Raw genomic sequence first — 24,954 nt, 5'->3', positions numbered from 1 at the left:
CAAAGCCATGTGCAGAACCCAACTCTCCAGTCAGGTCAGTACTGAATAATGCAGGCTCCACACATTTCACCCCCCCCCCCTCCCCTTTAAAATGGAGATCTCCAGTGCAGCTCTGCTTTCACACCCATTATTCCACTTGGACGGGCAAAAGGCTCCGAGATGTATTGGCACAAACGCGCTGCTGCTGCCTGTCACTGTGCAGAAAAGCTGCATCACAGTTTGGAGATTTTGCACTTTTCCCTTCGTCAATCACCTGTTTCACGCGCTGCTCTGCACCTGCATCACCGCTCTGCGTCACCTGTCTCTGCCTGATGTAATGAACCTTTTCTCTCCTCTCTGTCCGTCGTCCATACGTTCTGTGAGGTTGGGTACCACCCTTTGTGTCCTGCCCCCACCCTCCTGTTCTCTGACCCCCTCCACATTCCACCCACTATCTGCTCCCCTTCAGCCTCATCCTTGTCCGCTTTTCCCCACTCTCCACCTTCCTGTGTTCTTCTCTAAGGGCATTTTTTGTCTTTTCTCAGACTCACACCTCATGAATTATTTACTTGCGCATGTCAGTGGGGGATTCTCCTGCGTTTCACAACTGTTTACAGCTCAAAGACAGACACGCCGCACTTCCTGAGAGGCAATCGCTCGCGTCTTCGTTAAACGTGCAGGTAGATGTGACAGATGCTGTCCTCGTCCCCTCGGAGCAAAGCAGCCTGTGCGCCACTTCTTGCCACATGTGCATGTGTGAAATCAGACATAAAATGACTAAAAAGGGACTGGAAGAGTGCCACGCCCCAGTCTGCACCCCCAGCATTACATCACTCTCCGCCGCTTCACCCATGCTCACGTACGCATTCATCCGAAGTATTAATAGCTTTTGCTTTAAATCTTCCACATCTGCAGTGCAGTCTGCAAGATACAAATATTATAAAAAAAGTAATCCTCACACATCATCAGAGTTTCATCTATATGATCTTTCACAGTAGGAGAAACCCTGCACAGTCCCTGGCTTATACTTTGGGAGGTGCCTCTGCTTCCAGCACGCATCTGCTATAAACAACCGCTCTAGGTTCATTTTTACTGGCACATAACCACAACAGCTTTAGGCGACTATGGTCTTAAAGTTTAAATAGCTATTTAATTTATTAGCAATCAGTAATGTTCTGAAGGGGTACCGGTGCTGCCAGATGCACATATGAGTGCCAGTGACACAAAGCATTTTTCAAGCAAAGGTTTGATGCTAAAGAATGTACAACAATGCATTTCTGTTATTTTGTAATGAGGCTGGTTCGTTGGCTTCCAGCAGTATGTTACGGCTCTGCAACAGTCTGAGGTGCACAGCTGTCGTGCTCCTGCACTGGATGTAGTCTTTGTTAGGTGAAGCCACACCCTGCAGCTCCCTCACACACACACACACACACACACACACACACACACACACACACACACACACACACACACACACACACACACACACACACACACACACACACACACACACACACACACACACACACACACAAAGTGTAACACCTGAAGCAGTAAGTTGTAATAAAGTCTGTAACTTTTAAACCAATAATACCAATATTACTTGTCATTAATCCTAAATAACAGCTTGAATTTTATTTTATCTTTAATGACTCATGACTAATCATGATGTTGTTGTGCTGCTGCTGCTGCTGCTGCTGCTGCTGCTGGACATTGCACAGCATGGGTAAATAAATGGGTATAAGAAGGATAATAGAACACAGATCTAAAATCAATAATATTTGGCCCTGATTACTTGCTGATGGAGGTCAGAGAAGAGGTTAATACAATGAGACTTATGTCAACTGTGCATAGTAATATTGCTGATCTCAGTAAGTTGTAAACACCAATGGCCTGAGCTACTGTGTGTGCCATACAACCCCACCCCCATCTGTCCTTCACATGGGGCACAGAGTCGCAATACAACAGTACAACGCCCTAGTGCTTCAGCTATAAAGCCTTCTTTTGTTCCACCACTCACTGTGGTCCTAAATGTGCATGTTAAACCTGCTTCTAAGGTAAAGCTATTATTCTGTCTGATGCATGTGTGCGTAAGGAACTTAAGGATATCATTAGTAAAAGATTGGGGCTCATTAGGTTGTTCCATGTTCTTTCCGAAAAAATCTATTCTATACAAAAAGCTAAATAAACACTAATTTTGATTAATGTTCATTAATTTATCAGAAATATTACATTAATTTGCAAATTAGAAATTTGAAGTAATAGTTTCAAAGTAATATGAAAGAGAGATGTGACACTATAAAACATAGCGAGTAAACATGATGTCTGTTTGAAATCTTGTTCGACTCCTTCTTGTTCCTTCTGACGTGTACAGAAATGAAAACTGCTGCTGTTCTGGGCCAAAGATGCCCACTCAGCTACATGAGCGTGTCTGTGGTGCTTCAGAAAGCGAGAAGGTGTGTTGTACTGTGCAAAGAGAAATGCAGCCTTAGCAGAATTCAAAGTGAATAATGCTGAGGCTTAAATGCAGTTTATGTTCAACCTCCTTTCTGCAAGTTATGGTAAACGTTGCACAGACAACATTTATACGCAAACACATACCTTGAAAATACATAGTGCTCAGTAATAAAACCTATATGTTACTTCATTTTCTTGCACATATTGTCCAGGAATCTGAGGAACAGATGTTTTAAAATGGTACCCAGCAGAAAATGCACAGATTAATTGAGGGAGGAGCAGCAGGGAGGAGATGGTTCAGGACCATTGTTCTTTGCATTTAAACACAGCATTAAATACAGCGTCCACAGGGGTCAACGGGTTTGGAGAGTCAAGACTGTATGAGCTGAACTAAAGTGCCATCACCTGGTACAAAATGGTAACTTACTCATCCTGTTATACAGTAAATGACAACACAAGTAGTTAATTCACTGACCACGAAATACTGAAAATCTGCAACAATTTCTCAACTGTTTTATTTTAAAAACGATAGATGTTTGTATTTCCAGTTTTAAGTAGTAGGACATGTGGTTGTGTTTGTTTATGCTGCTATATGTGTTTTGTACTCTTGGTCATACAAAAAAATCTTGACACAGACATAATTGTTTGTTGTCAGTTGATGAGCAAAACTGTGTTTATTGGTGTTGTTTATGTTTATTGCTCTTTTTAAAAGGGCAGTATTGCTCATACTCATATACATACACATATAGTTCGGCTGAGTCTAAATATGGTAACACCTAAGAGGTGCTGATACAAAATTAGAGAACCTTGTGAACTGGAGACTATTATTGATGACTCCAGTTTTCGACCATTTTACCCAGTTTTTATTGAAGTTATATTGAATGGGAGGGAGGCGGGGCCTCTGGCGTGCATAATGACGACATATGAATGAACCAATCAGATAACCGCATCTTGCGCAGTTACCGTTGTCGCCTTTTTTCCCCATACGCACATGCGCATTTCATTTGGAAAATGGCGGCCGTACAAGGTGGTCTGGTCGACGCGGAGGAAGAAAAGGCCATCAAAACAGAACCATCGAGCGACGGAGGTGGAAATAACAATGCAAACGACGGACGACTGCCCTCTACGTCTCCCGGCGCCTCGGCTGCGGCCAGCAAAAATGCAGCGGCATCGCCGGAGGACCAACAGACGCTGCTCGCGGTGCTGCAGTTCCTCAGGAAGAACAATCTCAGCGAGTCCGTGGACATTTTGCGGCGCGAGGCGGGTTTACCGGAGGATTCGCTGGACGCGAAGGGCGCCGACGCCTCCGGGGGAGGCTCGGGAGGCGCTGCGGGCACTGCGGGCGTAGACGGCGTGGATGCGAGCTCCATTCTCAGCCGGGTGACGGCGCCGTCCTCCGCCGGAACCCCGGCGCCAACGAAAAGTACGACGAACGAGCGACAGTGGATGTGGTTGTTTGTGTGAAGGTTGCCAAGTGTTGTGTGCACACGGTTTATAGATCTACCGAGAGTTGTTCTACAGTAGATCTGTAAAAGCTCCAATAAACATTTACTGTTCAGACACGTAAAGATTGATCCAGTTTTCTACAAAATTGCTGATAGTTGCTTGTTGTTGTTGTTGTTGTTGTTTGATGTTGATGATGATGATGACTTCAGGGTCATTGAATATACAGTTTCAGGTGTATCCTGTGGATAAGCGTCTTCATTAACACGTCCTTTGGCTTCTCGCTTTGACTTGTTTCAGCAGCACCTGCAGAGAACCAGCCAGACGTCAATGTGGTGCTTTCAGCCTACAGCCAACAGGGCGACCCAGCTCTGTATGAGACCTACTACAGCGGCCTGAAGAGGTTCATAGAAACGGTTCTGGACTGTCACAGGGCAGAGCTCTCTCAGGTTTTCTACCCCCTGTTTGTCCACATGTACCTGGAGCTGGTGTACAACAACCATGAAAATGAGGCCAAGGCTTTCTTTCAAAAGTAAGTCTAATGTTTTATGCCAGTTAATCATAGACATCTAAAACAGTTTGTTTACCGCACAGCTCTTCTGTCTTGTCCTCACCCCAGGTTTAGTGGGGATCAGGAGTGTTACTATGAAGATGACCTGCGTGTTTTGTCCGGTCTGACCAAGAAGGAGCACATGAGAGGGAACGAGACCCTGCTGGACTTCCGCACCAGCAAGTTCGTCCTGCGGATCTCTCGGGACTCCTACCAGCTGCTGAAGAGGCACCTGCAGGAGCGTCAGAACAACCAGATCTGGAATATCATTCAGGAGCACCTCTACATTGACATCTTCGATGGCATGCCGCGCAGCAAGGGCCAGATTGATGCCATGTCTGGCAGCTTGGCAGGGGAAGCCAAGCGCGAGGCAAACAAGGCCAAGGTTGGATTTGCACAACAACCTGTGTAAAGTGATTGGAATCACCTGCCTTTGCTGCCACGCTGTTAGACCAATTTGGTTGCATTGATCTTATTTCTTTCTGTCACTGTCAATCATGCCACTGTAGGTTTATTATGGGTTACTGAAAGAGCCAGAAATTGAGCTACCCCTTGATGATGAGGATGAAGAGGCAGAGAACGAAGAGGGTAAACCCAAGAAGAAGAAACCCAAAAAGGACAGCATGGGCTCCAAGAGCAAGAAGCAGGATCCTAATGCGCCTTCGCAGAATAGGTATGGATTTATTCACACGTCACACTGACTTTTATTACTGCAACCACTGTGTTTTTACATACAACACATACTGCTAATGAAATGCAAAATATACTGTCTTCATCTGGTACAATTAGTTGTAAAATATTCCCCTAAATAGTTGTGCTGTAACTAATAATTTTGGCAATATTTGGGGTTAGTAATTTACTGACCTGGGACATTACGTTTGCTACTGCTTAGGATACCTCTGCCAGAACTAAAGGATTCGGACAAGCTGGATAAGATCATGTACATGAAGGAGGCCACCAAAAAGATCCGCCTAGGGCCGGAAAACCTCCCCTCCATCTGTTTCTACTCTTTTCTCAATGCTTATCAGGTAAAATGTCATAAACAAGTCTACCCATAAGTCTGAGGAGTTTATTTCAATGCAAGCTCCTCTTAGCAGTATGTTCTAATTGTTCTCCCATGATGCCTTGCAGGGTCTGACTGCAGTGGACTTCACAGATGACTCCAGCCTAATTGCAGGAGGCTTTGCTGATTCCACAGTTCGGGTGTGGAGCGTCACTCCGAAAAAGCTACGCAAGGTCAAATCTGCCGCAGGTACTGTGTACGACAAGACATAAATGCATCTTTACAACTTCCATTGTCAGAAAATTATGATCTTACACTTTTTTCCCTTTCTTTTGGGTTTTCTCTTAAGACTTGAATGTGATTGACAAAGAGTCTGATGATGTGCTGGAGAGGATCATGGATGAGAAAACAGCCAGTGAGTCAAAGATCCTCTATGGACACAGCGGCCCTGTGTATGGAATTAGTTTCAGCCCCGACAGGTAGAGTAACTCAGTAACCTATTATAACTTGATGTGTTTTAGGAAAAGTTACTCATTCATACACAGGCATGGGCTTGCACTACTGAATGTGTCATTTAGGTTTAATGTTGATGCCTCTCTTTTGTCTTTCAGGAACTATCTGTTATCAAGTTCTGAGGACGGTACAATTAGATTGTGGAGTCTCCTAACATTTACCTGTCTAGTGGGATACAAAGGCCACAACTACCCAGTGTGGGACACTCAGTTTTCTCCCCATGGTTACTATTTTGTCTCTGGAGGACATGACAGAGTTGCCCGGTAAGTTACTGCTGAATGTATTTTATTAATGATTTCCCTGCACAATCTGTACATATTTCCCAGTAACAGGAAAAACATATTTTGCTTTCTTCAACAGTCTGTGGGCAACAGATCATTACCAGCCGCTACGGATATTTTCTGGTCATTTAGCTGATGTGACTTGTACCCGTTTCCACCCCAACTCCAATTATGTGGCAACAGGATCATCTGACCGCACCACTCGTGTCTGGGACGTCCTGACTGGAAACTGCGTTCGTATATTCACTGGTCATAAGGTCAGTATAGTTGTCCGCTCACTTCACACACACACTGCAGTGTAAATGTCAGATTTCATGGTTGAAGTGGCCACGACTGAGCCTTTCCTTCCTTCCAGGGTCCTATCCATGCACTGGCTTTCTCGCCAAATGGCAAATTCTTGGCTTCAGGTGCCACTGATGGCAGAGTTCTTCTGTGGGACATTGGTCATGGACTAATGGTTGGAGAACTCAAAGGTCACACAGACACAATCTATTCCCTCAGGTTCAGCAGGGATGGCGAGATTCTTGCCTCTGGTGCGTATAATTAAATTAATTTAATGCAAGAGTCTGATGGTCTAAAGCTTTTGTTAAATTTGTGCTTTTTTTTTTTTTTTAAATAGGCTCTATGGACAACACAGTTCGATTATGGGATGCATTGAAAGCATTTGATGATTTAGAGACGGACGACTTCACAGCAGCAACAGGACACATTCATCTACAAGATAATTCCCAGGAGCTTCTGCTCGGGACGTACTTGACTAAATCGACACCTGTCATACACCTCCACTTCACCCGGAGGAACCTACTGTTAGCTGCTGGGGCCTACAATCCATAAGACATTGTGACATGATTTAACAATTAGTGGAAGCTTAAATTATTGTAAGCTTTGAGACCTGGCCTCCACAAGCAACTACTGAGGTTTGTGTGTACTAGAATAAAACCAGCTTGGTACTGGTCTTGCTCTTGGTTGAAGAGATCCATGCTCATTTGTCACAGCTAATCTTTTTCCTGATGACTCTCTTGAAGTTCAAGGCCATCTGTACAATTTTGCACAACATTTGTATGATAGTTTTTAATACCTGTAAACTGTAAATAAAACCAGTGGTTTCTATGTTTTGGGCACAAATGTTCTTTATTGTTAATACAGGGAACACAAACACTCAATTAAAAGCACGTCCCTCTGCCCTCTCCACTTCCAAAGGATAGAAACAATGGTCAAAATGGAAACCTACAAAGAGATAAAAGGTCTTATGTTAAACACAGCAATACTTAAGTACAGTAAATACAACATGAAGGTACTTACATGATCACTTTTCTGTGACTGCAGGCTTTTTCTTGGGCTTCAGTTTGAAGAAAAGCGCAATGGCTACTAGGCTGGCATACGTAGCCAAGACACACTAGACCAAAGAAAACAGAACCATCAGCAATTTCACTGGACAACTTAAATGGCAGTTCATCAAGCTGCACACAACTCACATTTCGCCGTCCTGTCAATGTGTATGAATTAAAGTACTTTGCAATCCCAGTGAACTGGTGCTGGCTGCCACCATCATGTCCTGCCATGATGTATGATTAGTGGTCCTAACACAAGCAGTAAAGAAGAATCTGTGATTAATAATATTTTACAGGCTTTAAAGTCTGGAGGTAAACCTATAAGTATAACATTTAAAAGTCTTGCTCAGTCTTTTGTACCGCCTTGCAAAACATCCCATGAATGTTAAATGTTTTTCATCCAAAAGGCTTCAGCACTGAGCTATAAAGCATTTTGGATGGAAGGTGAAACATCTTCATGGCACCTTTTAAAAAAAAAAAAAAAAAAAAAAAAAACATGGCGTAAGTGGCCATTCAGCAGCATTTTAGTAATCCGAAAATGCTAAATTTCAGGGGTGTAATAAAAAAGCTCGTTCCAACCTAATTTTTTAATTACTGCATATTATTTTGTCACAGAACATGTACGCGTGCAAATATATTCCATAATAAGTAACGTATGAAAACATGAGCACGTTGGGATACACTAATAGAGTCGTCATATATTACAGTATAATGGACGCTGTTTTCCTTGAACGACCTATTGCAGTTAGAAGCAATGTTTCATGATAAAATTTGGCTCATGGAAGTTAGACGTACTGGTTTGTGTGGTGAGCTGGCTTCAGTTCAGTAATGTTGCGGCTGAAGCGTTTACGGTGGATTGACTTTCAGTGCACAGCTTGTCAGATAACGCTAGCACACTATGGTAAGTTCATGTTAGCATGCTAGGTTAGCCGATTAGCTGTTTCATTTTATAGTAGAGTACAATGTCATGTACGTTTTTAAGATAAAGTTGCTTCTATCCCAACGTTAGTGGAGTCACCTGGATAAATTAATGTCAATAAATTGGCTGTGCCTTACCTTAACACGCGACCTCTGCACAAACCGAATGAGTCCAGTGCCCTTCAATTAAGGCCGCAACACCAAGGTTGGTAGGAAGTTCCGCCTATTCTTAGTAGTTCAAATGTGTGTTCTTAATGGTTCAATGTAATGTCAGTCAAAGAGAGGCTGCAACATACAAACATTATTGGCTAAGAGTGGTGCCGCTCGGTTGTTCTTAAATGTGATTGGTCCAAAAGTGAAACGCCTTTAGGAGTTTTGCTTCCGGGTGGGATCATGGCGTGTTGCTGAGCTACATGTGAGTTTGGATATCCACGAGCCAGGGATTAAATGTAAGTAAATGCGTTTTGTTAATTTACGACTGTTAACTTAATAGGTACCAGAAATGCCTCCAGTTCGGTTTATATCGTTTTACTTACCTATCTTAATTATCTGTATTTGTTGAGGCGCTATTGAGCATTGTGTGCTAAACATCTAAGCCCTTCCATGTTCATTTCATATAATCTCTTTTTTTATATTTGATGTCGATAAAATTGGAATAAACAGTTGCACCTAGAGGCTTTAGATTAAAAAGGACTACATCTACATCATTATTAGGCCTGAATGCCGTTTTTGTTTTCAGTTACCGTGCAATTACAACAAACCTTTGTACTAGTTGTACATTTATTTTGGTAGGCAAAAAATGGAATGACCTTTTTATTGACAGTAACTTTGATTTTTCAGACATCTGAGACATCTTGGAAACATGGAAACGTTGGAGGAGGACTTCCCTCGAGGAGGGACAGCAAAGAAGGCCAATGAGAATAAAATAGTGGTTCAACATACAGGAGTGGACAACCTTTTCCAGGTACAGTTAAACTTTAATTTTTAGCATCTAACACAAAGATAAGGAGTTTATTAAACCAATTAAACATTAGGTTATGATCGTGTTGCACAGTTACACTAAGTAACTGTAACACTTACTGTAGTAAGTGTTGCACTAAGTTACATTAATGTGTCACTTAAATAGACGTTGCTGTGTTGTTTTCAGTCTTCCTTTATATACCTCATCTTTTATAAAATGTAATGTTTTGCATTTGTAAAGCAGGCGCCAGCAGAAACTCCAAAAAGAAAAGGGGCTGTTAAAGATGATGGGAGTAAAGCAAAGAAGCAGAAGACCAGCAATGAAGTGGATGCTGGTCTGACACTGAATGTGGCATCTAAGCATGTGGAGATTCTACATCTCAAGGTGTGTGTGTGTGTGTGTGTATGTGTGTGTGTGTGTGTGTCTACACATTTTCTCATAAACCTTGTTTTTAGTGTGTGACACCTCTGTAACTTGATATTTTTTGTTTGATTTCCCTAGAATGTGAAACAGGGTATGCTGTTGCTGGGTTGTGTGAAGGAGGTGACCGATTTTGAGGTGACGGTCGGTCTGCCTTGTGGCCTGCAAGGCTTCCTCAGCATCCAGAACATCAGTGACTCGTACACAAAGCTGCTGACTGAACAGCTAGATTCTGACACAACGGTATGCCCCCTGGGGTGGCGCGAATTCACTGTTGAAAGTTCTGAGGCACCTTGTCATCATAGGCAGTAACAGGTTCTTTTAGATTAATTTGTATTTCCCTTTTTTATATTTATAATGTTTCCTCTGTATCACAGGAGATCTGCTCTATGCCTCACTTATTCTACCCTGGCATGGTAATAAAGTGTGTGGTTGCTAGGTTGGACATATCTAGGGGAGGCTCTTCGAGCATCCAGCTGTCAGTCAATCCAAAGCTACTCAACAAGGCGCTGACCTCAGGCTCTCTGAAACCAGGAATGGTGAGTGTTTAGTGAGCGCAGTGACTGAAACAAATATAATTTGCAAAATCACATTCAACCATGTTACAATTCTTACATTAAGGTTTTAAGTGGATGTGTGGAGAGTGTAGAGGACCATGGCTACTTGGTCGATATCGGCATCGGTGGGTCCAAAGCCTTTCTGCCGGAGAAAGCAGCAAGAGACCAACAGAAAAGCTCTAAAGGTATAATAGTGTATTTCAATAAATTTTAGCTAAAATCAAATCTGATTTAGTCAGTTCATGACATTTATTCTTTTGTATTCTGTTCTCATTTCTGCAGAATTGGAAGTGGGTCAGTATGTGACCGTTCAAGTGGAAGAGATAAAAAATGATGGACGGGTGGTTCGGCTGTCTATCAGCCCCCTCACCATCGTCCAGGCCTGTGCTGAATCCAAACAGGGCTGGAACCTTGCTAACCTCCAGCCTGGTCTCCTGGTGAAAGCTACGATCAAGAAGGTACAGACCAGTTTAGTTTAACAATATCTTTCTGCCTTTTTAAGTTGTTATACCATAAAAACGATCTAGATGCGAGAGTGAAAATTCATTGATAAAAGTCTATTTTGTGGTAAAAATGACATTTCTGTTCTGTAGGTGACCAAAGACGGCCTCATCCTGGACTTTCTGTCCTCTTTCAGTGGGCAGGTGGACTTCCTTCACATGGAACCAGAAATGGAGTACCGCGAGGGTGGCCAGGTAAAACGCCTAGGTTCTGTGTGTAACTTGCTGATTGCTGACGTTGACCAGGTCCAGGTAACGTTGGATCCTGATGTTCTTCTGTCCAGATACGTGCCTGTGTGCTGTACGTGGAACAGTCCACGCGCCTGGTGGGTCTGAGTCTGCGCAAGTACCTCATTCAGCCTGAGGCCACAGTTGATCCAGCCCCAGCTGGTGGCGACCGCATTGGTGAGGTGGTGAAGGACTGCAAGATAATTACCAGGCACCAAATGTCTGGGGCCATATTGGAACTTCCTGACAAAACTTTAGCCTTTGTACATGTAAGTGAAAGTAGTGGTTTGGATATTTTAATCTTAAAAAAGAAAAATGCATATTGTAAATATGCTCTTAATTTAATCCTGGGCTTGATACATTTTGACAGAAAAGACACATGAAGGAGGGGAGCGAGAAAGCAAGCAGCGCCGAGCACACCTGCAGGATCCTGAACTTCAGCCCCATGGATCAAATTCATTTTGTCAGTCTGCGCAGGTATGCGAGAGTGCTTCCTTGTGTCTTACTCCATAATGGACTCATAGTTTTCTGATACTGATAACCTGGTCTTGCATTGTTCCCAGGAGCGTGATCGAGAAACCTTTGTTTAGATATCACGACCTTCAGGCTGGTCAGGTTGTAGAGGTGAGAATTAAGGCTTGGGGTGAACATAGTGACTAATGAAAACGTTTTTCAACCCCACTGATGCCGGAAAACTGGCAGCGATCTGTCTAACTTGACAAAATGTGTCTGTTTGCACTTCTAGGGGACTGTGTCTGTCCTAATGAAAAATGCGATGGTGGTGCATCTGACGGACCACATTAAAGGACTGGTGCCTCGCATCCACCTGTCTGACATTGTGCTTCAGAACCCTGAGAAAAAATACACAGAGGGCATGAAGATCAAATGCCGGGTCAGTGCAGTCTGCTGCTTTTTGTCTTGTAGCTGATTGAAGGATCGCAATTCCCACAGCCTGCAATATTTACTGATTCAACCCGTGTCAAAATGCCTCCACAGGTTTTGTCGGTAGATGTGGAGAAGAGGAAGCTCTTCCTGACCAGAAAGAAGGCCATTATTGAGAGCACTCTGCCGTTGTTCCTGAGCTACGCCGACACTCGTCCAGGCCGCGTCTCCCACGGCTTCATCGTCTGCATTAAAGACTTTGGCTGCATCGTTCGTTTCTATAACAATGTAAAGGGCCTGGTGCCTCTCAATGAACTCAGCTCTGAGCCTATCGTACAGCCTGACGAGGTGTTCTATGTTGGGCAGGTGAGAAGATAAAATAATTGTTTTTGTTTTTTACCTTCTCATTACAGGTTGTTGGCGCTGTGGTTTGCGTTTCTCAGATGTTAAGGAAAAGCTTTGGTTTGGAAATGAGTCATGAGTAATATTTAATTTGTTTTTTTTTTATCCAGGTTGTAAAGGCTAAAGTTCTTCACTGTGATCCAGCCAATTCAAAGTTGTTGCTGTCATTAAAGTCTGCAGTGGAGGGAGAAACAGTGGAAGTTGCTTCACCCCACTTGGAGGGCGAGGTGACGAAGTTTAACCCCTTTTTTTAAATATATACTCATACATTGAATCTAAACCTGAACATTTTATTAACCTTGATCTGTGTGTACATGTTCTTGATGTAGAGGCTACAGGCCAGGGTGCTAAAGAAGTCGCCCAACGGCCTGGAGGTGGCCGTACTTCCTGATGTGATACGAGCCATTCTACCCACAATGCACCTCTCTGACCACATGTCCAATTGCTCTTTGTTATGGGAGAGCCTGCAGAAGGGAGACGTCGTCTCAGACCTCGCCTTCTTTAACTGTAAAAACAATATTGTATCCTTTCGTTTAAAAGTTTGATGTATAATCTCACGTTTTGTGATGTACAAACCAGGACGGTTGTCTGACAGTTTTCCTTAGCTGCTCCTCTTTTCAAAGACTCTCACAAAGAAACCGACCGTGACATGGACACTGGTGGATGGCGACGTTGCCAAGGAATTCTCCGAAATCAAGGTTGGGATCCAGCTCATTGGCTGGATCAAGAGCATCATGTCCTATGGTGTTTTTGTTGAGTTCCCATACGGCCTTGTCGGCCTTGCTCCTAAGTCGGTGAGTAGTGGCCTAGTGTTACAGCCTCAAATGCGCCTATTCATACTCACCCACTAAAACCTCCCGTCGTGCTTCTCAGGCCATGGCCGACAGGTTTATCAGCGACACGACAACGGTCTTCCAGGTCGGTCAGACTGTTCTAGCAAAAGTGACCAACCTGGATGAGGAGAAGCGGCGTTTCCTGGTCACACTGAAGATCTCTGAGGTCACGGCCCCCGAAGGAGACATCCAGTCCAGACTCATCAGTGGGCTGCAGGAGAGGAGAGCTGTGGCCGACGCGTTGGCTCAGAGAGGTAACAGTGCGTTGTCCCTGATGTCCGTTTAGATGCAGCTAGATCCCGCTTCAATGCAAATGGTCTTTGAATTCCTTTTTTCCTCGAGGCATCATCTTATGAAGCACGTCTGACTGTTTCCTACCTCTGACTCAAATCTCAGGAAACAGTGACCTGCAGCAGCAGCTGTCCGCTCTGTGTGTTGGTCAGAAGCTAAAGCTCACTGTGGACACTGCGAATGACGACGGTGCAGTGTTTAAGTCTGACGATATGACTGGCGCTACCATAGTGGCCGGCAAGCATCACGTCACAGGTATATGAAAGGATCTTGCTTCATCTTTAACCCTTTGCATTTTTTGTTTAGCAGAAACATAATGCATTTCTGCATGTTTCTCAGGTGCCAACTTGACCTCAGGACAGAAAGTTACGGCTGTCGTCCTTCACGTCGACATCCTCTCTACGTGTGTCCATGTTTCTGTCCTTCCCCAGCTTGTGATTAAGAAGAAATCTGTGAGTGTAACTCTTTGTGTTCTTGTTAGTAGCTTATTGGAATTGAAACACTGGTGTTGTAATAACTTACACCGTGACTCCATTTTGTGTTTTCACAGTTGGCTGAAGGATTAAAATACACGGCGACGGTGCAGTACGTCGACGCAGACTTCGCTGTCATCTCCCTGGAAAACACGGCGCAGCTCACTGTTGTCCAGACTAGGTGGCACCTGAATGAAGTGTTCTTGACCGAGTCGGAGAAGCTGAAACTGGGGATGTGTTTTCCAGTGGAGGTTGTAGAAGCAAGCTGTGAGGAGCTAAAAGGGCTCCCCCTAGTGTTGCAGGAGCAGAGCACATCGAGGCCACTACGCACCCCTCTAGAGAAGAATGTGCCCCGGAAGAGCTGCTACTTTGGTAAAGTCGTGAAGGCAAAGGTGCGGACAGTGAAGCCCACCTGCATTTACCTCACACTGGAAGACGGAAGCAAAGGCAGCGTGCACGTGTCCGAGGTGATGGATCCCAAAGACGTGTGTCTGGGATCTTTCCCCACGTCGTTGGTGAAAGTGGGCGACACGGTCACCGCCAGAGTGATTGGAGCACGAGAAGACTCCAGTAGCAAGTAATGACTGCTTTCACGTTGTTCTAGATCCATTTTGCAAACTTTAGTGAAATTCTTGTAAACGGTGGCTGTGATGACGCTTTTTTTATTACGTCAATTGCATTGGACTTAAAAATGTGTAATCTGTCTTTTGCAGATTTCTGCCGTTTTCTCATCCCAGATTTAAATACACCACTCCTGAGCTCACACTTGTACCCAGGTAACCAGATAAATCTGGTTTGTCATTTCATAATATACTGCATTATAACCTGCACATAAGTCGGCGTTAAGACAATCAGTGAGTTTCTGCATTTCGTGCTTTCAAGCCTCCTGGACGGTGACGTGTGCAGCGTTGTGGTTAGAATGTTGCGATTTGATTTCTGATTGTGTCTTCACTGCAGCAAACTAGACAGAAGTGTGGAATTCAAGGTCAAAACAGGAAAAGAAGTGGTACAAAGTTATGAGGTCGGACAAGAACTTACATGCTTTGTTTCAAAGGTGGGTGCTGAGTATTATCGTGCTTTGTTGTCGCTGGCTCTGCTTCTGATGACAACAAACTGAAATGAAATTCAAACCAGACTAAAAGAATTGCAATTTATTTATTGAGTGTGTTTTGGTGTCTGTTCCCAGTACGATGTTGCTGAGAAGTCTTTGGAAGTCACCAGTCACCACTCTGTTACTGGGACCGTGGAGCTCCTGGCCACCATCACGGATCCTAAAGTAAGTTTAGGAAAGAGTCCAGATCCTGTCAGTGTCGAGATGCTGCTAACGCTCACAGTAAAAGACATGGAATAAACTCTGTAAATCTTAAATGGATGAAATGTTTTCTCATTTCAGAATGCCAAGCACCCAGAGAAGTTGTACAAGCTGGGCGAAGCTGTCTGTGCTAAAGTGGTGAACGTGCGCAACAAACCCCGCCGCTTAGCTCTGTCTCTCACAGGTACGTGCAGCTCAAGCTGCGTTCTACCACCGTGTGCGTGCGTTTCTTTATTATTGCTCGCTGTTCCACGTGTGATCACTTCTTAGACATATATTATTATTATTATCATAAGCACAAAGCCGTTGATTTGGCATCTCTTTTTACAGGTGTCTATAAACTGGAGCAAGGCATGGTGACTTTGGGCATAGTGACTAATATTTACCCACGGCTTGGCCTCTTGGTCAAACTTCCCTTTGACAACGTGGGGACTGTTCATATTACGGACGTGGACGATGCCTATAAGAGTAGTATCTTGGATGGATACAGCACAGATCAGGTGATCAGGTCAGTCAGTGCATCACTAGCCTTTGGAGGAGAATTCTGGCGCTTGTCTGTCACAATCAGTTTGATGTGTTTATTAGTCACTAAAGCAGAATAAAAGTCATGTGTTTTTTTGAAGGTAATTCCAACAAACATTGAAGAGAGCTTGTGCCAAAGCAGCCTTTGTTTTGTTATAGATGTGCTTTATATGTGTAGCTCACAACACATTTCTTAGAAATTGTGGGCGCATAATATCAACAAGCAGCTCTAATATGTTTTCCCTCAGGTGTTTACTTCTGAGGTATGAAAACGACAAGTGGCAGTTGTCTCTGCGTCCATCAAGGTAAGACGAAGCCTCACTTGTGAGGATATGTGTGTTAATTTCACAGCTCAAAAATATCTGTTTTCACATTGTGTCTTCCACTTCAGACTGAACCCTCAGCAGGCCAAGTCAGTGAAGGACCCAGAGGTTTCATCTCTGGATGCGCTGAAGCCAGGCCAGCTGATCAGAGGCTATCTGAAGTCTGTGGGAGCGCAGGCAGTCTTAATCAGGTAACTGATTTATTATCATTGTGTTGTCAACATCAAGCTACTAGCCATCAGGAACGTGTTATTTGAGCTGGCATCATTGCACACCCCTCTACTACTGATTATTAGGCTGTAATGGTTTCGTGACAGCTAACAGTAACGACCTGTTGCCACTTGTGCTTTGTAGGTTGGGTCGGGGCATAACTGGAAGAGCCTCTTTCAAGAAGACCACCCATTACCAGGTTGACAGCCTGAAGGTCCTCTTTAAGCAGCTCGAGTCCAAGACTGTCTTCACCACCAAGATTCTCAGGCAAGCAACACATTCATGTTTGAGATTTCCAATGAACAGCCTTACTCTGGTGGTGTGTCTTTCCATTTATTTCCATTTCCAATTATAGAATCAATATTGTGGCTGTTATTTGTAGCTCACAGCTCTGTGTTTCTGTCCTCAGTATTGACAACGAGGTCGTCAACATTTCTCTGCTCCCTGAGGACACCATGAAGCCAGACGTCATTCCAGAATCGCTCGGTCTACCGCTTCGCAAGATGATGGAGGAGGAGGAGGAGGAGGAAAAGGAGGAGGAGGAGAAACATGATTCCGAGGAGGAGGAGGAGGAGGAGGAGAAACACGTTTCCAAGAAAAAGAAACGTGCGCTGGCTGAGAGCGACAAGGTTAATCTCATTAAAAGTTTAATAAATAAAAATATGCTTTTTTTCACTTTGAAATTGCAGATGAACTTAATTGTTGTTTAGCACCATTGAGACGGAACGGAAACCGTGTGTTTGATAGTAATCTTTATTGTTGGCCAGAAACAAGAAGAGTCACGGGTCCCAAAAAAGAAGAAAATAAACCAAGCAAAAACTAATGACAGTGACAGCGGTGTGGAGGTGTACTTTAAAGAAGATGTACAGAAACCCAAACCTAAGGCTGCAAAGGTAAGCAGCATAGCATCGTAGAGTCTGCACAGTAAGGATACGCAGGAGCTAAGTTGTTTCTCTCTCTTCTGTCTGTCTGTCTGTCTTTCTGTCAGCAGACCAGCTCAACAGGCCCCTCCAGGCTTCAGATATCAGCAGGCTTCTCCTGGGACATAGGACTGAGCTCCCTGAAGCCCGCGTTTACTGCTCAGGAGGACGACTCCAGCGATGGAGAGGACCAAGAGGGCAGCAGTAAGGTAAGAAAAGCTCATTTAATGCTTTTTTGTTTCCTTTTCTCTACCTAAGCTTGTCTGTCTCACAACTACCCTCTCCTCTCCAAGCCCCAGAAGAAGACCCGTCACGAGCTGCAGCAGGAGAAAAAGGCTGCGGAGAAGGTCCTGCAGCAGCGGGAGACTGAGCTCATGGACCCGAACCTGCGCCCCCAGGAAGTGGCGGACTTTGAGCGGCTGCTCCTGGCCTCACCCAACAGCTCTCTGCTTTGGCTTCAGTACATGGCCCACCACCTGCAGGCCACACAGATCGAGCAGGCGCGCTCGGTGGCCGAGAGGGCGCTGAAAACCATTTCATTCAGGTGAGCGTCGGATTCTAAGTCTTCTCCGCTTTCCAGCCGTGCTGTGTGTAAAACGTGACGTGTGTGTGTGTGTGCGCGTGTGCGTGTGTGTGTGTGTAAACCCAGGGAGGACCAGGAGAAGCTGAACGTGTGGGTGGCCCTGCTGAACCTGGAGAACATGTACGGCACAGAGGAGAGCCTGAAGAAGGTGTTTGAGCGCGCGCTGCAGTTCTGTGAACCCATGCCCGTCTACCAGCAGCTGGCAGACATCTACGCCAAGTGCGACAAGATCAAGGTGCAGCCTTTTACCGCGTTTCTCAATGCACACGTTGGTCTTTTTTTCTGCTGAGTCATCAGAACCTTGCTTTTCTGTGTGCTCCTCAGGAAGCGGAGGCCTTGTATAAGACGATGGTGAAGCGCTTCCGTGAGAATAAAGCGGTGTGGCTGAACTACGGGACGTTCCTGCTGCAGCGGGGTCAGAGCGAGGAGGCCAACGCTGTCCTGCAGAGGGCGCTGAAGAGTCTGCCCTCTAAAGAAAGTAAGATGGCCTGTGTCTGAGTAGGCATTGAGGGTGTTTCCCTGTCAAAGCTGTGTCACTCCACAGATTTGAACCTTTTGTGTCTTGGCTTCTCCCTGTCAGGTGTGGATGTCATCACCAAGTTCGCACAGCTGGAGTTCCGCCACGGCGACGCAGAGCGGGGTCGCGTCATGTTCGACAAAGTCCTGACGAGCTACCCGAAACGCACAGACCTCTGGTCCGTCTTCATCGACCTCACGGTCAAGCACGGGTCCCAAAAGGAAATCCGGTGAGCGCAGTCTTGTAAAAGTGGATTGTTGACCATCAGTTTTGTTGGTATGAAAACATGGTAGCGTGAAGCCGTGTTTGATGACGTTGGTCAACCTCGTCTCCCGCAGGGCACTCTTCGATCGAGTGATTCATCTGAGCGTGTCGGTGAAGAAGATCAAGTTCTTCTTCAAGCGCTACTTGGAGTACGAGAAGAAGCACGGCACGCCTCAGAGCATGGAGGCGGTCAAAGAAAAGGCAATGGAGTATGTGGAAGCTAAAGGCACCAAGGCCGCCAAATAAAGACCAATGCACACTGTACTAGTCTGGTCTGTCAACATGGAGCAAACATGGCAACGCATCCAGCTTCCTCCTGAAAATCACCACCTTGCATTGTAATATTGAACATTTTCATCTTCCATTTTAATCTATTTGCTATGAAAGGACTGTTTTTACCATGTATTTGAAAAGACTGATGAGACATGCTTGTATTATTTTATATGAAGTAACTCTTTAAATAAATCAGGCCGTCACAGGTACATTAAGTGATGTTTTATTTAAAAGCAACAAATACAAAATAACAATGTATATAGGGACACGTTTACATACGCTACACACAGGCAAGACTAGGTTTCTATCGGTCTGACGGTGGAAGGAAGGGAGGAAGGGAGGAAGGGAGGGGCCTGGGACACAATCAGTAACATCGTCTACCTAGATGGTGGTTGTAATCCGGCTGGTCTTGGTTCAGCTGGACGTTGTGGCAGCTGCTGGAGCGTTTCATGGTGGCAGCACTGGAGATGCGTGTGGGGCTGACGTGGTTTGTGCTGGCTGTATTGGTAACACCCCTGAGATATTAGAGGTATCCATACCGATCCTGCAGTCTGACCCGCTGAACGCCTTGGTGTCGTTGGACTGTGGCAGCGCTGCGCAAGTCATCCAGTGATGGTGGCGATGGTGCTCGGCTCTGTTCTCCAAGATGGCTCCTTTTTTCCTGAAATGTTCCTGGTGAACAGTGCAATATGGAAGCAGAGCACGGAGCGATCTCGTGAAACAACCCGAATTCATCCGCTCCGTCCCCCGCTGATCTGACCAAATCACCTCGGCGTTATCAATACCCAATTCCCAGCGCGGCGTATTGCTCAAAGGTCTGCGGCAGGGCGGCCGCCGGGGATCGCTATCGGCGTTTCCTGCGAGATGACTTGAAGATGGCCGCTGCCCGTCGTCTGGTGGCTTCGATGCGTGTGTTCTCTGGAAGGGGGGCGTGACCTGGCGTTCCCCGCCCCCCTCACACCTCCTCCGGGTCCATGGGACCCTCGGCGCCCTGGGGAGCGTCTGTGTGCAGGCGGAGGATGGGCTTGTTGCACATGGGGCACACGCTGCGGATCTCCAGCCACTTGAGCAGGCACCTGACGGGACACGGACGGGGACGAGCGTCAGGTTTGTGCAGGAGGCCGCTGCTGCTGCTCCAGGCTCGACTGCCTGGTGACACCGCTTTATAAACAGCAACATTTGCTACCGTGCCATTATTTCAAACAATGAAGCCAAACAGGATTAAAATGACCAAGAACACTTCATAGCAGCTAGTAGGTTCACTATTACCAGCAACAATCATAATCATTTCCTGTGTGACATATGGACAAACAGCGGACCTTTGGCTCATTAGTCAATTGGATTAGTCAAAGGCTTGATTTGATTTTTGAACCTCTGTGATGCAGATTTACTGATCTTCTTGGGATCATTGCCTGCTATGGGAGGTTTTAGGCCCAAACCATCCTCCCACCGCCACCAGTTTAACACAGCATAAAACAGAAATACAATGTGAGGGTTATTTTTTTTACTGATACTCACTTCTTGTGAAATGCATGTGAGCAGGGACACACCCCCAGCTCATCCCTGGTCCTGAACTCTTCCAGGCACACTGCACAGGTTTGCTGCAAGAACAGACACAACACAAACACGTTTGCGTGCGACTGATCCGTGCCTATAGGTGTGTGAGCGGTGATGCTTTTATCCACCGACGCCACAACAAAGCTGGAGCTGTGCAAACGACCTCCTCAACACAGATTTGACAGATTAACAAATAAGAAAGACAATTCAGATTCAGCCATTTGATTCTGGGGCTGCGCTTCAGATACGGATGGATATTTCCTGGACGTCTCCTCTGACTGTGCAGCGGGTTAATCACGACGGACAGGAGAAACCCAGTTAACCCCAGCGACCCTCCCAGCGCGTGCTGCAAACAGCTGCAGGGCCCGACGCGCCCAGAAGCAGCCGACGCGTTCAGGCATGTGTGAGAGTGACTTACTCCAAGAAGACTCAGCTTCTTGCTCGCCCCCTTCAGCACCACCTACAGTGGGAGAGAGAGAGAGGCACCGGGTCACATGAGGATTTGATGTCGATTTACAACGCACAAACCTGGTGGGTCCTCTTTAACGTTCCCCAAAAACACGACAACCATCACACCCTGCTACTTGTATCATATCAGGCCCAGTCCCACCGCAGCCGCAGTGTTTAAATGAGTATGGGATGAGGTCAAGGTCAGCGAGGTGCCAGGTTTCACAGCTAATGGGAAGCGCGTGAGACGCTGTCGTGGTATTTTTAAACGGCCCCTGGAGCTGCGTGCTCCGTGACGTACCTCGTTGTAGCTGAATTGTTCCCTCGTTCCTTGTTGTTTCAACCTGGGAGACAGAGAACAGCATCTGTAAGACAGGAGTTCCCCCCGTCGGTCCCCTGATAGATAACGTCGTTCGTTCACGACGTCAGTGAGATCTGCTTTGCCAAAAGTGAGCACACGCTTAAACACATCCAGTGTTTTCAGCTACACGCAACTGATTTAATCGGTCTGGGAGCTCAACTGTTGAAGTACCATCATGAAGACTAGTATTTTATAATTTTTACTTATTTATTCTCAACGTACAAAATAGAAAACAAGGAAATTTATGGAAAAAACACCGAACGTTTGTAAAAGTCACTAGTCATTTCAAAGGCATCTTATTTTAGCCTGAGTGTAAACAGCGCGTCTAAAAATGAAGCTGTCCTGTCACTGTAGCTTCTAACAGACGTGTACGTGATGTAAAATGTTTCCACAGTAAACAAATATGTGCCTCACATACGAGAACATGGATCTAAACCTGTATCCACACACAGTTGGACACGTGGAGGTGGTGGAGTGAGCTGCACACCAGCACTAACATACAACTACACGGTTGCTCGCCTGCTGGACACGTGGTGAAATGGTGCTTCTTTTACCTTTTGGTCAAAACACTTCAGCCTCTTATCTGAAAAATGAGAGTGAGCTGAGGTGACGAGCGTCACTGGGACGGAACGGCTGAGCTGGTGATAAGTCACTGGGTTGAACAAGAATAGCAACATTGTCACATTACCCACAGATCCATAATCGGCGTCAACATATCGACTGGAAGAGACGCATGTGCAGCGGGACACGTTCCCAAAACTGTCAGTGATCTCTGACTGACAACGCAGGACGTCAATACAAAAAGCAGCTTTTTTCCTGCGACTTCTTACACACTAAACACATCTTCCAACATGACGCTCTGGTTATTTATGTCTGTGCTATTAGTGTCGGTGTCTGCTTTACTTGTCCTTTCCTCCTGATATGTACAATATGCTCCCAAAGCTCCCAAAGGGGGGGGGGGGGGGTCACCTACCTGAAGAGGTAGCAGCAGAAGATGAGGCTGAGCATGAAGACGAAGAGGCCGATGCCCAGCACGATGACGTAGACGTTGAGCGGGAGGTGGTAGATGTCGGACGTCATGCTGCCGAGGTGTTCAGGGGCCGAAGCACACGGGCATCCTGCCGGGGCGAGTCACAGGGGTTACGGCTCGGCGCGTCCCCCGCCAAGGGCCAAAAGCGTCCACGGCGCAAAGCGGCGGCGCCGATTCTCAACGGAATTAACTGAATGTTGCCGAGTCGAAACAAAGAGCGGCTAATAAAAAAAAAAAAAAAAAAAAACCCGTCCTGCCGCTTCATTGTTTACCTTCAGGTGCTAATCGGCCGCATCAACCCGTCCGTCAGGCGTTGCAGCGCACGGCGGCGAGCACTGACGGCTGACGTCTAAATTAGCAGTGTAAACAACAGGAAGTTGCTTAATATCGGGGGGGAAAGCAGTTCACGCGTGATCATTAACTGAAGGCCTCACACCCGCCGCCGACTGGGTTTATTATGGTGGGAACCCGAGCATCCGGGAGGAGCTGGTGCTTGGATGCGGGTGAGTCCAGGGGGCCGCGGCGGCAACGCTAATTGGCTGGAGACAAGACATCACTTCCACCATATGTTCACACTCTGCGTGTATTTGTAAGTCAGACAGGCTGCAGGTGGCGAAGGAGGAGGAGGGGGGGGGGGGGGTTTGGGGGGTTAATCTCTGGGGACCACCACACCATTTGGTGAGACAAAAGCAGAGGAAGCCCCACTTCCACAGTCTGCTTGCTACTCATTTGCAGAGTGGACGCAGGGTGAGCGTGTGTCGCTCTTTGGAGCGGGTGAATGGGTCCAGCTCGGTGGCCGTGGGGGGTCCGGGTCGGGGGAGGGGGGGGCGTGAGGGGAAGACCTGCCGGGGAACACAACCACACACGCACAAAGCAGAAAACAAGCTGTCACAGTGGGACGGGACGTGACCTTGGACGCGTCCCGCTTCGTGAGCCCTCGCCCTCACGCAGAGCAAACCGAGGCCTCCGCCGCGTCAGTGACCCGCGGCGGCGCCCCTCGGCTGCGGGCGGCCCGTTTACGAGACGACAAGTGAGCGCACGTGCTCCCGCCTCGCTCTGCAAAACAAAACCACTCACTCACCGTTACACCATTGGACCGGGGGCATGAAACTTGACTCCCGGGCGGCAGCAGTGGATTCGGGCCCTGTCAGGAGGAGACCGGACCCGGGCCTGGACTCGGTCACCCTGAGCCGGATCGCTCCTCGGTCGTGCTGCGGTAGCTCCTCCAGAAAACAACCATCAAGAATTCTCAGCTTAGTTCAGATTCCACAAATCCTCGGGAGGTGCCGTTTCGTGGGCCCAGCGTTTCCAAGTCTGGATTAACCGCTCCGTGTAAACACTGGGAGATTTGCGTCTGGAGTCTGGACCAGAACTGGAGGCTTCACGTGTTCCTGGATCCCACTGAGAATGATGTCATCACTGGAGAGAGAGAGAGACAAAGAAATGTTGTTGACAACAAGCGATTGTCTCCCAGACACCTCGCACCATGTGTGACGGAGGAGCCGCCGTCGTGCACGAGGCGTCTGAGTCAGTCACAATGTTGTAAACAACACAGCTGCTTCAACATCAGGACTTACGCTGTGAGCAGGTGAGGGCCTCGGCGTGGAGCCGCAGGACCGTCCCTCCGTCCACCTTCACGGTGACAGCCCTCGTCCACTCACGGCGATTACGTGGCTGCGCTCCGTGCTTTGTCTCCCCCCACGAGCTGCTTCTTCTAACAGAGGATTTTCACGGCTCTCATCCCCCTCTCCTCTTGTCCGCCGTCTCCTCCTCCGGTCCTCGGATCTGGGGGCTCTTCCTCCTCAGCGCAGACGGCAAAGATGTGCGTCCATCAAAGCCCAGACAAAGTGAGGACAGCTCCATGCAGTCGTTAACGGTCCTCCGGGCGGGTTCGGTGTTTTGGTGGCGAGAGTGCGTGGGTCCGTGCGCGCGCGCGCGTGCGTGCGTGCGTTTGTGTGCGTAGGGGGGGATCCTACTCTCCCTCTAACCATCTGCTCCTTCAATTGAGAAAAAAAAAACAGAGACAAAGGCTGCGTGCGCGCACGAGCGTGTGTGCGCGAGTCGCATTCAGCGTCTCCCAACTCCAGCTGGCTTCGTCGTGGCGCGCGTTTCCCCCCTCGTCCTCTCCCTCAGTCCATTCTAGCGCTCGGCGAGAGAGAACCTGCAATCTGCCCCGTTTCCCGTCCGCCCCTCGCTCCGCTCTGCTTTGGTTTGTAAACAGATCTGGGCTCATGTGATCAGCCGTTTTGCCTCGCAACTCTCCCCTGCCTCAGCCCTCCCTCGCTCCCCGCGTCCTCCAATCTGCGGCCAGAAGGAAGGCAGAATGAGCCAGACACTGACGAATGGGGCGCCTGCTGGTGTGTGTGTGTGTGTGTGTGTGTGTGTGTGTGTGTGTGTGTGTGTGTGTGTGTGTGTGTGTGTGTGTGTGTGTGTGTGTGTGTGTGCGCATGTCTATGTGAGAGGGAAGCAAGACAGACACTTGCAGCAAAGTCAAGGGAGGCCCTGGTCAGTAAAGTGCAAGGCTGAGGTCCTGACGGCCACAACGGAGGAAGAGGAGGATGCTGCTTCCTCCTCCGCCGCCTTCACCTCCACACGCAGACTGTGTTATTAGTG

At 46.9% G+C, this 24,954-nt stretch overlaps 4 protein-coding genes across 7 annotated transcripts; 2 read left to right on the top strand and 2 right to left on the bottom strand.

Moving 5' to 3' along the window:
- Positions 1-3,430: 3,430 nt before the first annotated feature.
- Positions 3,431-7,336, top strand: taf5 (TAF5 RNA polymerase II, TATA box binding protein (TBP)-associated factor). Of its 2 annotated transcripts, none has more exons than XM_029145204.2 (11): positions 3,431-3,859; positions 4,183-4,411; positions 4,499-4,814; positions 4,939-5,102; positions 5,322-5,457; positions 5,561-5,681; positions 5,782-5,911; positions 6,044-6,208; positions 6,306-6,483; positions 6,582-6,759; positions 6,846-7,336. In XM_029145204.2, exons 1-11 carry the CDS (start codon positions 3,448-3,450, stop codon positions 7,058-7,060), a joined length of 2,244 nt encoding a protein of 747 aa, XP_029001037.1. In that variant the 5' UTR covers positions 3,431-3,447; the 3' UTR covers positions 7,061-7,336. The 2 variants fall into 2 exon arrangements, with proteins under 2 accessions (XP_029001037.1, XP_029001029.1); XM_029145196.2 differs by having other exon boundaries at positions 4,180-4,411.
- Positions 7,331-8,753, bottom strand: atp5md (ATP synthase membrane subunit k). Its single transcript, XM_029145223.3, has 4 exons — positions 8,614-8,753; positions 7,702-7,806; positions 7,529-7,622; positions 7,331-7,453 (listed from the first exon to the last, which is right to left on the bottom strand). Exons 2-3 carry the CDS (start codon positions 7,786-7,788, stop codon positions 7,533-7,535), a joined length of 177 nt encoding a protein of 58 aa, XP_029001056.1. The 5' UTR covers positions 7,789-7,806; positions 8,614-8,753; the 3' UTR covers positions 7,331-7,453; positions 7,529-7,532.
- Positions 8,754-8,785: 32 nt separating this feature from the next.
- pdcd11 (programmed cell death 11) lies at positions 8,786-19,155 on the top strand. Of its 3 annotated transcripts, none has more exons than XM_029145185.3 (36): positions 8,786-8,924; positions 9,316-9,439; positions 9,680-9,820; positions 9,938-10,099; positions 10,234-10,395; positions 10,478-10,598; positions 10,696-10,871; positions 11,007-11,108; positions 11,198-11,410; positions 11,512-11,618; positions 11,705-11,765; positions 11,887-12,033; positions 12,138-12,389; positions 12,536-12,652; positions 12,755-12,946; positions 13,049-13,219; positions 13,299-13,512; positions 13,655-13,804; positions 13,889-14,001; positions 14,100-14,599; positions 14,736-14,798; positions 14,980-15,076; positions 15,209-15,298; positions 15,416-15,518; positions 15,665-15,842; positions 16,105-16,161; positions 16,248-16,370; positions 16,534-16,656; positions 16,799-17,018; positions 17,157-17,282; positions 17,378-17,518; positions 17,603-17,853; positions 17,959-18,127; positions 18,217-18,370; positions 18,473-18,638; positions 18,748-19,155. In XM_029145185.3, exons 2-36 carry the CDS (start codon positions 9,338-9,340, stop codon positions 18,917-18,919), a joined length of 5,436 nt encoding a protein of 1,811 aa, XP_029001018.1. In that variant the 5' UTR covers positions 8,786-8,924; positions 9,316-9,337; the 3' UTR covers positions 18,920-19,155. The 3 variants fall into 3 exon arrangements, with proteins under 3 accessions (XP_029001018.1, XP_029001010.1, XP_029001000.1); XM_029145177.3 differs by having other exon boundaries at positions 9,677-9,820; positions 17,381-17,518; XM_029145167.3 differs by having other exon boundaries at positions 9,677-9,820.
- On the bottom strand, positions 19,154-24,596 carry zgc:175214 (uncharacterized protein LOC557610 homolog). The gene is made up of 7 exons (XM_029145218.3): positions 23,919-24,596; positions 23,423-23,760; positions 22,285-22,429; positions 21,252-21,294; positions 20,922-20,963; positions 20,465-20,547; positions 19,154-20,022 (listed from the first exon to the last, which is right to left on the bottom strand). The coding sequence occupies exons 2-7, from the start codon at positions 23,445-23,447 to the stop codon at positions 19,902-19,904; spliced, it is 459 nt and encodes a 152-aa protein (XP_029001051.1). The 5' UTR covers positions 23,448-23,760; positions 23,919-24,596; the 3' UTR covers positions 19,154-19,901.
- Positions 24,597-24,954: the final 358 nt, after the last annotated feature.

The sequence above is a fragment of the Betta splendens genome, chromosome 1, assembly GCF_900634795.4.
Source record: "Betta splendens chromosome 1, fBetSpl5.4, whole genome shotgun sequence".
Taxonomy (NCBI): domain Eukaryota; kingdom Metazoa; phylum Chordata; class Actinopteri; order Anabantiformes; family Osphronemidae; genus Betta; species Betta splendens.
The sequence above is the reverse complement of the archived record's forward strand: the minus strand, read 5'-3'. Positions and strand labels throughout refer to the sequence as shown.